This window comes from Anguilla anguilla, chromosome 2 (assembly GCF_013347855.1).
Source record: "Anguilla anguilla isolate fAngAng1 chromosome 2, fAngAng1.pri, whole genome shotgun sequence".
NCBI lineage: Eukaryota > Metazoa > Chordata > Actinopteri > Anguilliformes > Anguillidae > Anguilla > Anguilla anguilla.
The window spans coordinates 12,624,182-12,640,852 of NC_049202.1; the positions used below are offsets into that span (position 1 = coordinate 12,624,182).

The 16,671-nt window shown below is 58.2% G+C and overlaps 1 protein-coding gene across 4 annotated transcripts in view; it reads right to left on the bottom strand.

The window, feature by feature from the left end:
- The window catches only part of jmjd1cb (jumonji domain containing 1Cb), a 104,094-nt gene that overhangs the window by 9,026 nt on the left and 78,397 nt on the right, over positions 1-16,671 (bottom strand). For 2 of the 4 annotated variants that reach the window (XM_035403269.1, XM_035403272.1), the window contains 13 exons: positions 13,703-13,808; positions 12,452-12,576; positions 12,056-12,199; positions 11,566-11,610; positions 10,910-11,189; positions 8,325-10,012; positions 6,999-7,171; positions 4,311-6,550; positions 3,275-3,476; positions 2,499-2,713; positions 1,529-1,681; positions 679-768; positions 2-129 (listed from right to left, as the gene is read on the bottom strand). In XM_035403269.1, coding sequence (XP_035259160.1) covers positions 2-129; positions 679-768; positions 1,529-1,681; positions 2,499-2,713; positions 3,275-3,476; positions 4,311-6,550; positions 6,999-7,171; positions 8,325-10,012; positions 10,910-11,189; positions 11,566-11,610; positions 12,056-12,199; positions 12,452-12,576; positions 13,703-13,808 — 5,589 coding nt within the window. The remainder of the gene's footprint in view (position 1; positions 130-678; positions 769-1,528; positions 1,682-2,498; positions 2,714-3,274; positions 3,477-4,310; positions 6,551-6,998; positions 7,172-8,324; positions 10,013-10,909; positions 11,190-11,565; positions 11,611-12,055; positions 12,200-12,451; positions 12,577-13,702; positions 13,809-16,671) is intronic. The other 2 variants (XM_035403270.1, XM_035403271.1) reach the window with 2 other exon arrangements.

A 16,671-nucleotide genomic window follows, 5' to 3' on the forward strand; every position in this document is an offset into this window, starting at 1 on the left:
CCTGGGAGACTCCGTTGGTGGACGGGATCTTGTTGAGCAGTGCTGTGTGCTTCCCCGCACATGTACAGTGCGACTTGATGCCATACTTCTCTCTGAGCATGTGCATGGCATTGACCAGATCTGTCAAAACTGTGAGAAAAAAAGACATTTTACACATCGAACACATTTACACATTCTCCTGTGAATACATCACTCTGCAGTATTTACATATTCACACGCAAAGAGAAAGATACGGTTTGAATATTACCATGTATTACTAGAAGTATTACTATGACTACGTCATGAAATAAAGAAATATGATGGGTGTAACCTAGAACCGCAGAAACCCTCCCTTACTTCCCAGGAAACAACAAATACTAGTACATCATGAACATACAGTACAAAACTGTGTGAACTTGGCAGCCCTTCAAGCACACCAAAGGCACACACAAAAGCACAACCTGTGATGTTTAGGGAGAGGTCATGTTTTCGGTGCGGCTAGGCTAGGCTAGGCTAGGCTAGGCTAGGCTAGGCTAGGCTAGGCTAGGTTTACATCCGCCGCCCGGTCATCATCCGCATGCGGGGCGGGTTTCGTTCTCTGAGAAAGGGGAGCTGATCTCCCCCGCCGCCGGGCTACAGTGACAGGAAAGACGGCGGTGGCCTTGGCCGAGGGCCAGGGGCGAGAGCGCAGCTCCGTACCGGTCCCCGGAATGATCTGCGTGGGCATCAGGTGCTTGTGGTCGTGCGGCTGTCCCTTCACGCACTTCAGCCAGGCGTACAGCTCTTTGTCTGCGGCGGAATGAAAAGGGGGGGGGGGGCACGTTAATCAGCGGACGAACAGAGCCCGTCTCTCCCAACACAAACGAGGGGCCTGGTCTGAACACGACGCGGGCCGTGATTAACTCAGCCCCGCCGCCCGCGAGCCGAAGGATTCACTACGGAGGGGGAAGCGCTCGCTCTGTGAGCGCGGGCTAAATAAAGGAGCTACAGCAGCCGCAACAATTCAGCTTTAGTGCAGGAGGCTGAGGCTGGGACGGGGTGTTTTATGGCCTGCAGCGCGTTCAATTTGTTCAGTGCAGTCCACCACAGCAGAGTCAGTCCCCCCCCCCCCCCCCCCCCCCCCCCCCCCCCCGCGCCCCCCCCCCCCCCCCGCCCCACCGTGGAGACTCAGTAGACCAGGAGCGCCAGTAGGGGAGGCTAAAGACCAAGGTGGCTGGGTCATATGGAGAAAACTTTCGGAAACAGAAGGTATGACTGGCTCATCTGCATATGTTTCCCCCCACCCAGAGCGCACCACCTGCACCTCCAGCAGAGGGCACCGCTGATTTATACCCACCCAGCGCTTTTAAAGCCATGAAAACACTGCAGAGAGCTTTTACTGGAGGAACTGGGGACTGCTGTGATGAACTGCTACAGCAAACAAAGGAAGGAGGGGAAATGGGGGCTGGGGGTTTGGATAGGCGTGGGGTGGGGGGGGGTAATGACTATAGCATTTGGAGTCTACGTTCTATGGCGCAACTTTCAGGAAGAAATCAAAATCGTGGCTGACCTTTGGAGCTCTTCCTCTCCTTCGCCTTGTAACAGTCCAAACAAACGACGAATCCGCATTTCTGGCAGACCCAGTGCATGTTGAACAGCGTGGCCTCGCATGCGTCGCACATCTCCCGCACTCCCCGCACGGCCCTCTTCCAGGCGATCTTGGCTGAAAGGCAAAGCAAACAGCCGCGGATGAGACGAACGTTCGCTCGCAGGAACATTCCCAAACAGCCGCGGATGAGACGAACGTTCGCTCGCAGGAACATTCCCAAACAGCCGCGGATGAGACGAACGTTCGCTCGCAGGAACATTCCCAAACAGCCGCGGATGAGACGAACGTTCGCTCGCAGGAACATTCCCAAACAGCCGCGGATGAGACGAACGTTCGCTCGCAGGAACATTCCCAAACAGCCGCGGATGAGACGAACGTTCACTCGCAGGAACATTCCCAAACAGCCGCGGATGAGACGAACGTTCGCTCGCAGGAACATTCCCAAACAGCCGCGGATGAGACGAACGTTCGCTCGCAGGAACATTCCCAAACAGCCGCGGATGAGACGAACGTTCGCTCGCAGGAACATTCCCAAACAGCCGCGGATGAGACGAACGTTCGCTCACAGGAACATTCCCAGCTGCGGCCGCGTTGCGAGCGACAGATGGCACGCACGGCTGAGGGAAGGGGAAAAAGTCAGGGATGTTCGCCTCAGTTTACCAAAACTGTGACCCCCCTACATACAACCTTTACCTAAAGGTTGGGAGAATCCTGTAACTGTTGCATTTCGACTATCTAAAACACGACTTTGTGTAAATCATAACTAAGCCAGCGAAGAAAAAACTGATATAAATATGCATCTATGCCTTTGGAACGCAGAGATATAATAAAATCTGATCCAGAAATATTTTCTGCGTTGGCAGGCTGCAGTAACAGGGAGAACTGTAATACAGTAACAGCAGAAAGCGCTGCACAGGGAAACCAGGCTGACCGTCTTTTTTGATCCAGGTGGCCGCCGCGCTCTCGGTCAGGACCAGCTGGCAGAACTTGTCCCCGATGTGGCTGAGGATGTACTTGGACGTCTCCAGGTCCAGCTCGTTGTCCTCGTACACGTCCGGCGCCCACAGGCTGACCGCCTCCTCGTCGTACTGGTCCGGGGACGAGAACCCGTCGATGCGGATCACGCCGTTCTTGCTGTACGAGAGGCTGCGGGGGGGAGAACGAGCAGAGAACATTCACCCGGGGGAGTCAGGGCGAGGACGCCGTCTCCAATAGCAACCGCCTTTTAAAACGTATTCAAAACAAACCTATAATGGCAATAAAAACAATGACAAAAAGCCGAGCATCAGCCGGAGGAGAGCGTTCCCCCGGCGCCGGCGCAGAGCAGCTCCCGCTGAGCGCATATCAGAATTCTCTTTCATTGCGTCCGCCCGCTGAGATAAATCTGTCCGCCGCGGCCGTCTGAAGCCCGCGCGCAATTACGGAAGGGGAGGCAGCCGCAAAAACAAGCGCCAAGCGCGGCTAATCTGGAGCGACGCGGGGGGCAGCGGGGCGGGGAGCCGTCGAGGGGCCGGCTCCGGGGAGGGGTTCGATGGTGGGGTGGGGGGGGGGGGGGCGCGTCTGACCGCAGACCTTCGCGCTGTCGAAGGCACCGCGGCTCAGACACAAAATGGCGGACGGCTCTGAGGCCGAGCGGGAGAGCGGCTAAAGCTATCGGACACAGAAGCGGGAGGGGAGGGAAGCGGGGGCGGGGCCGACTCGACGTACCGGCGGAAGTAGTAGAAGCGGCAGAAGACGGGCGAGTGGGCGGGCTCCTCCCCCTTCTTGCTGCGGACCACCCGGCACTCGCGGCACTTCTGCAGGTTGGGCCCGATCTCGGAGCAGGAGTCGTCCTGCAGGAAGGACTCCCCCGTCTGCTTCAGCTTCTTCACCTTGCGCCAGTCCTTCAGCACGGAGCGCGGGATGCCGTCTGAAAGGCAGGGGGGCGTGTGTGAGCGCCGGGGGCGGGCTAGCCTGCGCCGCGGCTTTCCTGGAAAACCATCTTACACCGGATGAACAAAGGCCTACAAAAAACCGCTTTACTCCACCCAGCCAGATCCCTCAGTGCAGAACTAACTCCAGACAAAGGGCACGTTTCACATAACGAGCTTCAGGACAGTTTGAGGGCGGCGGTAATGACACTGATCGACACAGTACAACACTAGAAAGAGCTTCTAAACAAATACTCCACACCCCATTCTCATGCTGAGCATTTCACATTCGAAATCAAACGACAATGAAAAAATTAACGGAGGGCGGAAGTTCGTTCCTACCCGCAAGCACAGGCCAGTACCCGCTGGTATATAAATCTTACAGCGAAAGGCACCGCTGACAACCGACTCAGTGAAATATGACTTAGCAACAAAGGAGCTGTTCTCTATAGAAAATAATAATCTGCAAAAGCTACCAGAAAGCTCAGGGAGTTTTCCAGTTAAGAGAAAGCAAACGCTTAACATGTCCTGGCAAGATGTGCTTCACATAAACGTGAACATTCCTAGTCAGTTTTTTTTTTTTTTTTTCCACATGCACAGCTGCAGACCAGATGTGAAGAGCTCAACATTCCCCTGCCATGCAATGGCTTCCCTTTTCAGAGCTAACAACAAGAACATAAAGCGTCTAATATCCAGGGCGTCGAAGGAATAGCATTTCTTTAAACCACGATGCGCACACAAACTGAATATTCAAAGCGGCAGTGAAACAAGATGGCCGCCGTGCCGTTTTCTACACGGCGAGACGGAGGTCCGTGTGTGCGGGGGGGACTTACTGCTGCTGGCCAGCTTGAGCTTGGTCTTCTCGCGGGCGCTCCTGAAGATGCCGTTGGGCTTGAGCTCGTCCTCGTCCCTCTCGTCGCCCTTCCTCCTCTGCATGTCGTTCTGCTTCTTCTTGTAGGTGGGCTTGGGCTGGCGCTTGGCGCGCTGCTCCGCCTTGCTCTCGCTCTCGTCCGAGTCCTCGGCGCTCTCCGAGCCCGACTCGTAGGCGCGCTTGGAGCAGCGCCGCGTCCGCCGGTCCTCCGCGGCGGGGGGCGGCCGCTCGCCGGGGCCCTTGGGCTCCTTGCCCATCTCCACGTCGCCGGAGGTGGAGGCGATGAGGCTGACGGTGCAGGGCTTGATGATCTCGGCCGCGGCGCCGCCCAGCTTCTCCGCCTTGTTGGTGTTGCGGTCCTCCTCCGAGTGGCGGGTGAGCCAGGCCTTCTTCAGCTTGTGGTAGTTGGGCTGGATCAGCTGGGCCGGCTGCCCGTTGGTCAGGGAGCCGCCCGATTTGCCCAGGGCGTTGCCGGGGGCGGGGCCGTCCTGCGAGACGGGCGGCGGGCAGGGCGGGGCTTTGGGGACGGGGGTGGGGGCGGGCTCGCCCTCGGAGGCGCCCGCGCTCCTGGACTGGGCCGCCGCCGCCAGCGCGGCCTTGTGCTTTTTCGGGTGTACGAAGCTGGTGGAGTACGGCTGGCCCGGGGCGGTCGCCGTGGCGACTCCGGCGGCGGGCGGGGCCGGGAAGGCGCCGGGGGAGGCGGTGCGGGACCTGTCCTCCTGCGCCTCCGTGCCCAGGTGGGCCGGCGCCCGTCCGGCGCCCGCGACCGACGGCGAATAAGACGGCTCCGAGCCGACCCGGCTGAGGACGCTGGGGGCGGAGCACGCGGGGGCGCTCACGTCGGGCTTGGTGCTGCACGCGGGGCTGGCGGAGGCGGCGGCGGGGCTGGGGGCGCGCTGCGATGCTCGGAGCAGGCTCTTCTTGTACTGCACGCACGCGTCCTCCAGGTTGGTGTTGGGCAGGATGACTCTCCCGCCCTCCCTGCCCTGCTCAGGTTTCGGGAGGTCCGTCTGGCCCTTGCCGGGGAAGGGCCTCTCCGGCTCTTTGGCCGCGGCCCTGGGGCCCGGCGAGCCGTCGTACTTTATGCAGGTGGACTGGCGCACGATGACGGAGGCGGTGGCGGCCTGCGGCTTCGCCCCGCCCTTCTCCGAGTGCCACCCGGGGGCCTTCTCGTGGCCCTGGGGCTCCCCGGCCTTCCACGCCTCCGGCGAGCTCATCTCGGCCCCGCCCTTCCCGGCCCCGCCCACCTCCCGCAGCTCCGGGAGCAGCGTCGGGGGCTTCTGCTGCTCCGACACCTTCCCCGCCGTGCTGACGGGCTGGATGGGCGTGAGCGTGGGCGGGGACAGCCGGCCTCCGTAGCCCGCCTCCTTGCGGTCCAGCGTCTGCTGGGTGGGGGGGTGAAAGACGGGGGCCCGGTGGAGGGCCGGCATGCACCTGAGGGGGTTGGAGGGCGAGCCGGCGGGGGCGCGCCTCTCGCTGGGGCCCGGGGCGCTCAGGGGGTGCATGGCCACCTGCTGGGAGAGCTGCTCGGTGATCTTGCCCACCAGCCCCTCCCCCTCAGGCTGGTGCTTGATGAGCGGAGGGGGCTTAGAGAAGGGCTTCCCCCCGCCGTACCCCACCAGCGACAGGGGGCCGGACGCGGGGGCCGGCTGGCCGCTCCCGGCCCCGCCCCCGGCCCCGCCCACCTTGTCGAAGTAGGAGTTGAGCTCCTTGGAGGGGTAGAGGCGGGGCGGCTCGTTGGGCACGCTGTTGGACAGGGTGGTGAAGTAGTTGCTGGGGGGCAGGGTCTGCGGGACGGCGTGCTTGAACTTGTAGAGCTCGGCGGCGGCAGGGGACGAGCGCTCCAGCTCCTTGTCCGGGTGCGCGGCGTGGCCCTTGGGCGGGGCCCGTGCGTACGGCTCCCTCTCGGCCTCGCTGGGCCGGATCTTGGCGGTGAAGGGCGCCACCTCGATGCTCTCCTGGAGGATGCGCCGGTTCTCCTCCTTGTACTTGCTGGCGCGGTCGCCGGCGTCCGGCCCCGCCCTCTGCGGCGGCGGGGGCGGCGGCTTGCCGTGGCAGGCCGACAGGGGGTCCAGGAAGAGGCGGGGCCCGGGCCCGTGCCCGTCCTTGCCCGTCGGCGTCCTGCTGCGGCTCTGGTCCTGCTTCAGGTGGGCCGAGGCCATCGTCCGTATCGGGTCGATGAAGCCCTTCTTCTCCAGCTCCCTGGAACCGCCGGGGAAAAAATCACACGCTTTAAAAACAAAACGTAGTGCCAGGAGAGCAATGACATAACAATGCTGCCATTGTGCACAACACTACTCTACCCAACCACGCCTACGTGAATCAGCTCACTATTACGGGCTAACGCTACACAACTGGACCAGGGCCAGTACAAATAATTTAAGAGAAATCACATGACAGCGACCGCACTAATGAAACGCCTCTGGTTCGTTTAAGAAACGGCACACGGGCTCTAAGGAGGAGGGAGCGCTGACCTCTTTTCTCCAAACATACGGAACGTGTGCTGAGAGGGGCTGTGTGCGCACAGCTTCCCAGTCTGGGATCATTAGCACGTGTAACAGCAGCGCTGCATTAGGGAGAGCCGAGCTGAATGGGAGCACAGTGCTCCATCACATGCCGCTCGTTCCAGCTCGGGTCACATGCTACTCACTCCCGGTGGAGGTCCCCCGCGGCCTTGGACAGGGGGGGGCTGGCGTGGGCGCTGATCTTGATTGGCCGGTGGGGGTCGGCGCTGGCGGGCCTGACCGGGACGTGGCTCAGTAAGCCCAGGCTGTCGGCGGAGGTCACCGGGGTGTGCTGGTGGAGCCACGGGCTGGGGGTGTTCTGTTCAGAAATACACACACAGGGTCAGAGTGTGCCCGAGGCACGCACACACACATATACACACACGCACACATACATATCCACACAGACAAACACACACGCACACATACATATCCACACAGACAAACACACACACACGAATGCACACATACACATATACATACACATGAACACAAACACGTACGAACCCTAACCCTAACTCTCCCTCTTGTGTGAGCCAAAAAGACTGTTCCAGAAAACCACAGTGTCCACAACCCCCTGCCATAATTAGACATAGAGTGGAGAACGCATAGCTGGCGTGCAGTGCACAACCCCTTGGTTAAGATCAGTGGGGCCCGACACTGAGGGACGGGGGGGGGGGTTGGGGGGGGTATGAGAATGGGCTCATTATGCCCACGCCTGCACCGCGTGCGTGCACGTGCAGGGGGGATGGGGGGGGGGGGGAGCTTAACGCGGTTCGCTCGCCAGGACGATCTCACTGCACACGAGCTGCGCGGTGGAGAGCCGTCCCTTCGTGACCCGCTCGCTCCCCGGGCGCCAGCTTCATACTTCCCATCATGCTCTGCTCCCGCCCTGGGCCTGTCACGAGCCCTGCCACTGTGCTCAGTTTCATACTTCCCATCATGCTCTGCTCCCGCCCTGGGCCTGTCACGAGCCCTGCCACTGTGCTCAGTTTCATACTTCCCATCATGCTCTGCTCGCGCTCTGGGCCCGCCTCTCAGTCACGAGCGCTGTCACAGTGTTCGGCTTCATATTTCCCATCATGCCCTGCTTGCTACAAAAGGCGCTCTCTGAATGCCGCTTGTTTTTCTCAGGCAGGGGATTTGATGAAGAAACGATCTATGACCTCTGCGCCATAACAGTAGCTAATAAGCGGGTCACGCTCTTCAGACACTGATGCTTCCCAGTGAAGGACACACTTTCAGTGGCGGTTTAATTGAGGTCATCATGCTCACCCCATCACTTTTTACGCAAACTGAACGCACAGGAATGCTGCCCATTATCACGTACAATACACACACTGTGCAATCTGCTTCGTCTGAGCTCGGGCTCAATGCAGCCCTTGTGGCAACACGCAGAAAATGTCAAACATCCAACGTTACACACAAAAGGTTATCTGTGCAGACCAGCATCCGCTGCCAGGAACACCTACCCTCCTCAAGCCGGCCTCGGAGTTGACCGCGTTTTCCGGGTGCACCCACTTGGAGGAGGGCATGCCGAGGCCCGGGTACGAGTGGGTCCCGTTGGGGTACTGCCAGATGATGGGGTAGAGCCCCAGCTGGCTGTAGGAGGGGCTGGTGTGCGTCTGGGCCAGCAGAGGGGGCGGAGCCTGCTGCTGGAGGAACTGCTGCTGCTGGTGGGGGTGGTGGTGGGCCAGGGCCAGGTGACCCAGCCCGCCGGCGTGGCCCGAGTCCAGGCGGGGGTGCCCACCCAGCAGGGAGGCGGGGGGCATGCCGGGGAGAACGCCGGGCAGCAGGTGCGGGTGGTGGACCGAGTGGTGGGCGGCGCCGCCCAGCGCGTGGGCGTTGATGGGCGAGCCCGACAGCAGGTGCGAGGGGTGGTGGGTGTTGGGGGTGAGGCAGGTGGGGTGGGAGGAGGCGTGCAGGGGGTGCAGGTGCTGGTGCAAATAGGCGATGTGGTTGGTCTCCGCCTCGGGCCGGATGAGGGCGGGGTCTCTGTAGACCGTGAAATGCTCGTTCTTGTCGATGATGAGGGGGCTCTTGGTGGGCTGGCCCGCCCCCGCCTCCCGGGCGGGGACGGGCTTGAAGCTGGAGCGCGGGGGGCCGGCGTCCGGCTCGGCTCTGGAGGCGGGCCGGCCGGCGGCCCCTCCCGGGCCGTCCGGATACCTCATTTTGTGTTTGGACACCTCGGGGGACGTGTTTGGTTTGGGCTTGCTGGCCTCGGGGACGCTGTGGGTTTTGGACTTGACGATGTCGGGGGAGGGATTGCACTTGGGCTTGAGGACGTCCGGCGAGGGGCTGGACTTGCGCGCCGTCCTCCGGGCGTCCTCGGCGACGGCGGCGGCGGCGGCGCTCTTGATGCACGGGACGACGGAGGCGTACTGCTGCACCTTCTCCCGCTCGGCCACGGCCGCCGACTCGCTGACGGAGGTGAGCGGCCGGATCACCTCCGAGTGGCCGAACTCCAGCCGGCCGCCCAGGCAGCGCAGCGGCTGCTCCTCCGGCCTCCGGCAGTCCGCGGCGGGCTTCAGCACCAGGAGCCGGGGCTCGGGGGCGAACGCGTCCGGCTTCTGCGAGGCCAGGAGGGCCGAGACGGCCTCCGAGCTCTCCCGCGACCCCGGGCGCCCGCCCCCCTCCTCCGTGATGTCGATGACGCACTGGGTCCGGGCGGCGGCGGCGGCGGCGGAGGCGTAGTGGTCCTTGGGTTGCGTCTTCACAGTGCTTCTCATGTCCACGATGCAGCCCTGGAGCTCGGGGGGGCCCGAGGGGGTGGGCGGCTGGGCCGGCCGCGGCGGCGCCTTGTCCTCCGGACGCGCCGGCTCACCCTGCCTGCCCTTCTCCTCCCCCTCCCGGTCCGACCGGGGAGAGAGGCCGTCTGTCCTGGCCGGCTCCTCGGCCGGCCCCCGGGGACTCTGGGACTTGCGGTCCTCGTCCTCCTCCTCCTCGCTGGCCTTCGAAGTGCCCTTTCCTTTCAGCTCGTTCTCCGAGTTCTGCTCGGAGGACGAGTCCACGGCTCTCTTGTTAGAGTTCTCCGAGTCGCTGCTCTCCGAAAAGTCTGAGGCAGTGTCCGGCTTCAGCCTCTTCAGACCCACCTTCTTGTCCTCGTCCTCCGGTTTCCTCCTTTTGTTTACCATCTGTTTGCTTTTGCTTTTTGACAAGTCTGGAAGTTAAACAGAGGAACTGTATCAGCGGGATAACAAATGCAGGTTCTTTAAGTGCAAAACCAAAGCATAAAAACAGTCACTCCAACAGTCTAACAGTCCAACAGCCCGCTCCAACAGTCCTTAAACTCATCTGTGAGGCTCAAAATGCGTGGTGGTTCCTAAGTACGTCTGACCAGAGCATGATGTCATCTCTTCCTTACATTTAAAATGCTGATTGCATCCTAAGTGCTGCATTAGATGTGTGATAAATGAGACCCAGGATTAATTTATGCTCACTTAAAATGTCCATTTCTCCGCCGATTCCCCACTCAACCCATCACTTTGGCAGCCGGTTCTGACACATATTAAGAGCGGTGGCCCTTTCCCATCGCTGCTATACACCAAAAAATACACCCCCCCCCCCCAACAACCCCCCCACCCCCACACCCCATTAGGGGGCCAAATAGCTCCGTTGCCAGTCTTTCACAGTACGCCACTGCTGAAGCTTCCTGTAGGCACACCATCAACTCCTGCAGTCATGAATATTCAAGACCTTCAGCAGTGATGCGGAAAGAGGCTCCTGCCTCTGTGGACCTGCGTGGCCTTTGGCTCCATCTGGAAGGCCTGCGGTGCATGGCAGGCTGTCTCCTCTGCTAAGCACAGCACTCCGAACACCTCGTCCAACCAATCAGGGCTTTTTACTCAACTCGCACAAAAGTGTTTATGAATTCACACTGAGCTGAAAGCCCATAAGTCACGATGGTATAAAGTAAGGCAAAAACACCAGCCAGGCTTTAGTCCGCAGTTACAGAATGCATTCTACACAGCATGCAGTACAGGCTAAGAAGTCAGCTGGGCTGGGAACTGAAATGGCGTGCTCTTATGGGGACCGGGGGCGCGATTCGGGAGCGCACCTCCTCTGCCGCCGCCGTCGACCTTCTCCTCCTTGATCTTGTCGTCGTCGGGGACGCTGCTGTCGGAGCCCTTCCTGCGGCAGGAGCGGGGGCCGCGCTGCTGGCCCGGAGACTGCTGGCCCTGCTGCAGGGGCTGCTGGGGGAGTGGCTGCTGCTGCTGCTGCTGCTGGGGGCCCAACTGCTGCTGCTGCTGCTGCGGTGGCCCCGCCTGCTTGGGGGCGGAGCCTGAGGAGTTCATCACGGGTCTGGGGCTGTTGGCTTGAGCGCGTGTGTAATGACCCTGCGGGGGGGGGAGGAGCCAACCACAGCGACAGCGGTCAACGCAAAGGCAAAGTCGAAAGGACGCCATCTGCACAGCTAAGAGCGGCAGTTCTCCTGCTTCCTGTCACATAATTCCACACCGCCAGCGGTAAACCGCCATTTTATTCAACAGAGAAATCGTCTCATCGTGAGCATAACTCCAATATTGCGTTAATACTGAGGCACGAGGTAAAATTCAGCTTAAAAGAAGAGTTCCTATGGCTCTTTTTGACCGTTTTTTAAACCAAAAAGAACAGTATCACAAGTCCTCTTATCTGGGCTACTGATGACTAAAGAGCGGGATATGCACTGGCTGGGTAAACACTACTGTTGCTACAGAGGTTGCGGCCCGGTACCTGAGTGCTTCCTGTGGTGCCGGTAGGTCTCCCTCCTGAGGTCTGCTTGCATATCCCCAATTAATGTTTTAAAAGGAGAACAGAACAAAACAGAACAGAACACAGAGGAACAAGGTGGAACAGAGAAATCTGTGTTAATGATAAAGGGACTAGTGATATGTTTGCTCTACAACGTTCTAGAGATCTTTTTCTCAAAACCATGTTTTCTAAGCACATAGGAACTTTACTTTAAAGCTAGCTAGCTAGAGACAGACACAGCTTCTAGCGAACAGCATACATACCGACACACGGACAAAACACAGATACGCAAACAAATAAAGGCAATGGTTTGCAAAAGAAGAGTAAATTCACACAGTTCAACAGTGCGCCAGACATGAATGGACGTTTCAGTAAATGTTATCAAGCTAAACCCACAGGGTGAGGAAACCGCAGGACGTGACTGCGACAGGGAGCCATTTTGGCTCGTTCAGTGCTGCTCGCGGGTACTCACATGGGCAGTGTTGCTGTTCTGGCTGGAGCGAGACCTGCGTCTGGACGTAATGCCGATGTTTTCACCTTTCAGCAAAGAATGGACCACATCGTCTAGAAAAGTCATCTGTACCATAGAAGGGTCAACATTCTGAGGCTCTAGTACCTGGAGAGAGAGAGAGAGAAAAAAAAACAAGACGAGAGATGTTGGATATCCCCTCAGGGATCCGACACAGTCTGACACCATCTGGAAATTCTATCAACGTAACAGTGCACTCTGTATGTAACTCAGCAAAATCGGATTCGTTTTATTTGCGACGTTGTCCTTCTGCGGCTTGCCGAAAGGGGTTGGTTCTGGTAAAAGAACGGCGTGCTGAAGCCAGAAGCGTGACACGTAAACGGAGAGCAGCGAGCTCACCTGGTCATTCATCACAATCATAGTGCGGCTGAAGAGATCGTGATGGGTGATGATGCCCGTGAACCACTGAGTGGCGGAGTCCTGCCTGTACACTCGTACTCGATAGCCATTCAGCGAATAGGGACCTGGGGCGGAGGAGGAGAGGAGGAGAGAGGAAGAGAGAGGACGAGAGAGACGGGGAGAGGAGGGGAGAGGGGGAGAGAGGAGGGGAGAGGGGGAGAGAGGACACAGCTGTGAAACCAGGAAGGACATCAGTATGTGGGCACAAAACACAAAAACCGAGACAATATTCGGGACTCCCAGTCCCCTCTGGCAAAGTACGAAGATCTGATAAGATGGTAACTTAAAGATTACATTATTACATTACACTTTTATATATAAACATCATAAAGATTTATCTGGTCCAAAAAAATTGCATTGAACTGTCACAACGCACCCTGTTTCAGGCTTCACAGCAGGCATCCGTGTGAACTTTCACACATTAATGATGAGGCACTCTACTTTCCAAGCAGTGCTTGTTTTAAAACCAACAAAACTGGCGTGGCATGTTTCTCCTAGGCCCTCTCTGCACTGAAACACGCATGTGCGCCGCACGCAGCCAGACGCAGCGTTTGGCAGTACGGCACGTCGGTGCCGTTAACAAACTGCAACGCTCCGATGCGGCAGTGCTACGGTAACCCTTTGCGTGCCGGTGCAGAGAGGAGCGCTGCGTTCGCACCAGGCACATTGCAGTGCAGCAGACCCGTGTGCTAGGAGTGAGGTGAGACCGTATCCACTGCCTGAAACCGCACAATCATTTCCTCTTCACCCCCGCCCCCCGCCCACCCCCCACCCCTACCCCAAAAAAAGCTCTTGGCTTCAGATTCTTTCCACTCGGTCGCTAGCTGCTAAGTACAACAATTATCTCTAATTGTGGGGCTGGAATTTTGTCGTGGTCCTTGTAAACAAGCCACTTGCCAAGACCACCACAGTTCCCTCTTCCTGAACCCTCAGGTACCCCCGTTAAAAACCCCGGGGGCCATTTCACAGTCCTGAACCGAGAGAGTCGTGAAGCTCAGAGGCGAAAAATAAGTAAATAAATACGTGGACCAAAAAAAAAAAAAAAAAGCAAAGTTAGCTAAAGTTCAGCTGGAAGGTAACTCATATTCCAGGCCGGTAACAGGCTGAAAAGGCCCTACGGTGCCTGGCTGGGGACAAAGGTTGTGTGCTATTACAGGACGTTTTTTTCCCCAAAGAAACACGGACACCTACCTTGCATAAAAATCTCCTGAACCTTCTGATCCTTCACCCAGGCCTTCACCTCCTCATGGAGCTGTGGATTATCCCTGAGAACAGGATTCAAGCTGTCCACTTCGTCCTTTCAGAGACAAAGCAAAAGAGCAGAGGAGGCATTAAAGTCCCCGGCGGAGCAGAGGGGGGAGCGCTGCGGAGTGAGGCTGCCGCACGCTCCGGTCAGGGTCCTTACCCAACACCCCGTGCGGCGCTGGGAAGGACACGCTTTTATCTGTTTTAGCAAGGCAGCACTTTCGGCCGCGAGCAGAGCTGATTACACACATGGATTAATGAGCGGGGGGAAGATGTGCGCCGCTGATCCTGAGCGGGACTGCGCCAACGTCCAAAAAAAAAAAAAAAAAAAAAAAATCGATAACCTGCCCCCCCGCCCCCGCCCCCCTTCCCAGAGGACGAGTCGTTGAGGTAAACAAACATTTTTGAGAAATTGCAGCTCTTGTTGGGATCCCTAACATTAATCAACCACGGCTGAACCACATACTGCGCCCCACACACACACACACACACACACACACACACACACGCACGCACGCACACACACACACACACACTCACACCCGCACACTCACACACACACACACACACACACACACACACACACACACACACACACACACACACACACAGACACAGACACAGACACACACACACACACACACACACACACACAGGACAGACGAAGCCCTTTCTGTCTGTCTCATCTCGGGCTCTGTGAGTCTTGGACGCTGAGAAGCCTTGTTAAGGGAGTGTGTCGGAATGATCTCCTCCCCAGCCCTCCTGAGAGCCTCCCTGCAGCAGGCCGGCTCTTGTTTGATATGCAGCGAAAAACACGAGCCGTTTACTGGATTCCCACACAACCGTAAGCAATCAATATTAAACCCTCGCAGCCCTTGTAGGAATACAGCTGGGGAGCTGCAAGATTTGCAGCCATTTCCTTCCTTCTCTGTTCCACTTTGACTGAGTAACCCTCAAATCTCCAGAAAGGAGAACGGCACACACACGCGCACACGCGCACACACACACACACACACACACACACACACACACACACACACACACACACACACACACACACACACACACACGGACGGACGGACGGACACACACACACCGGCCACAGAGGTAGAGCAAGCCTATCATGAAACAATTTGCATTACGACCGAGTCACAGTTCTGAATTTATTTTCCCTCTACTGGCCATCGAACAAATAAAATAGAAATGCGCAAAGACAAAAATATATTTAATTACAGGAACACATGCGCACGTGTTACATTTCAACAAATTGTAGGGTAATTGTATATCGGGGCGCCTAAATTTAGACCGCCTGTGTCAGTGCTAGAGAATCGGGACCGTGCATTTTCCCTGCCAGCGAGGTTTAATAAGAAACCAGCTTACTGCAGAGGTGGGATCAAAGGCTAAGGCTTAAAAAAACAAAAAAAAAATGTAAAAAAAAATGATCAAGCAAGAGCAGACACACCATCGGTCGCCGGAAAAAATATTCTCGCAGCACCCCGGCCCAAAAGACAAAAGGCAACAAGCGAGCACAAGCCAAGCGTTTATTTATTTATCCGCCGAGCGACTTGAAAAAAAGGAAAAGAAATCAAAGGCTGCGTTTGTGGCTGCGGTTTTTGTGTGTTTTTTTTGTGTGTTTTTTTTGTCGTCGTGGCTGGTTCTCGTCGCCGGGCTTGGCGGGAGTTCACGCGGGGTGAGGAGGAGGAGGAGGAGGAGGAAATCCGCCCACCGCTTCCATTAATTGTGCTGCCGGTGATGAGTGGGGGGAGGCGGCGGTGGCAGGGCAGGGGTACGGCGCTGGCGGCGGCGGCGGCGGCGGCGGCGGCGGCGGGGGCTGTTCACACAGGCGCTCCGCGGGCACGGGCGGATAAAGCGATGAGCCGGGGCTGTGGAAAGCACCCCGCCGCGCTTCCCCTTCTCCCACACGCGGGGCCTGTTTTTATTATCGTCCTCCCCCGCCGCCATTTTGGCTCGCGCGGCTGCAGGTCGGTGCGGCCGCAAAGCTCCCCGCCGCTATGCGACGGAGAGACTGCGTCCGGGCAGAACTCGTCCCCGGCGACGGCACTGGGGGGGGGGGGATTGGCGGTACGAACGGATATAATTCCGTCGACACGGCGACGCGGGAAGAGTAATCACCCTCGTAAAACAGGACCGGCTCGGTCCTTGCCGAGAGTCGGTCGGGGGAAACCGGAACACCGAACCGTGTCCCCCGCTGGCCGAGATTGGCCTATCATGACGTGGCCAAAGCGGGAAGAAGTGCGTGGAAGGCACGCAGGGGAAGGGGAGGCTTTCGCCCAGGAACCCAAACAGTAAACAGAGTCCCTCTCTCTTCCCACACGCCGTCGTGCTTTAAAACAAAACGCATCTGCGGCTCTATTTTAAGGGGAGGGAGGGAGGGAGGGAGGTATGATTTATTTATTGACCCCGCAGGTTGGGTTCTGCGCTTTCTCTCTGCTAATCCTCCGCGCCGCTCTGAAGCAGCTGTCACAGAGCGCCGTCCTGCGTGACAGCCGCGTTTCCCAGAAGCCCTCGGCGCGGCTGTCGCTTTCATCACGCACCTGAACGTCGCATTCCATCCTAATGAACTCCTCTACCATTTAAAAAAAACCCAATCTGTGACAATTTTGGACGCCTGGTGTGTGAAACACAGGAGGGAGTGTTTGGTGGCGCTGCGTGTGAGAAAGTGAAGTGTTGCATGTTTTTGAAGGCGCTGTGCGGCAGACTGGGCCTGCAGTGGGGCTCAGCTCCAGCCACGCTTCACCAGGCTGGGACCCGTTCATCTCACTGCTGTAGGCTCCCCTTACCATAACAGAGAGGGCCTGTTCCCCCCCACACACACCCACACACACACACCCACACACACACACACACACACACACACACACACACACACACTCCACACACACACACACACACAC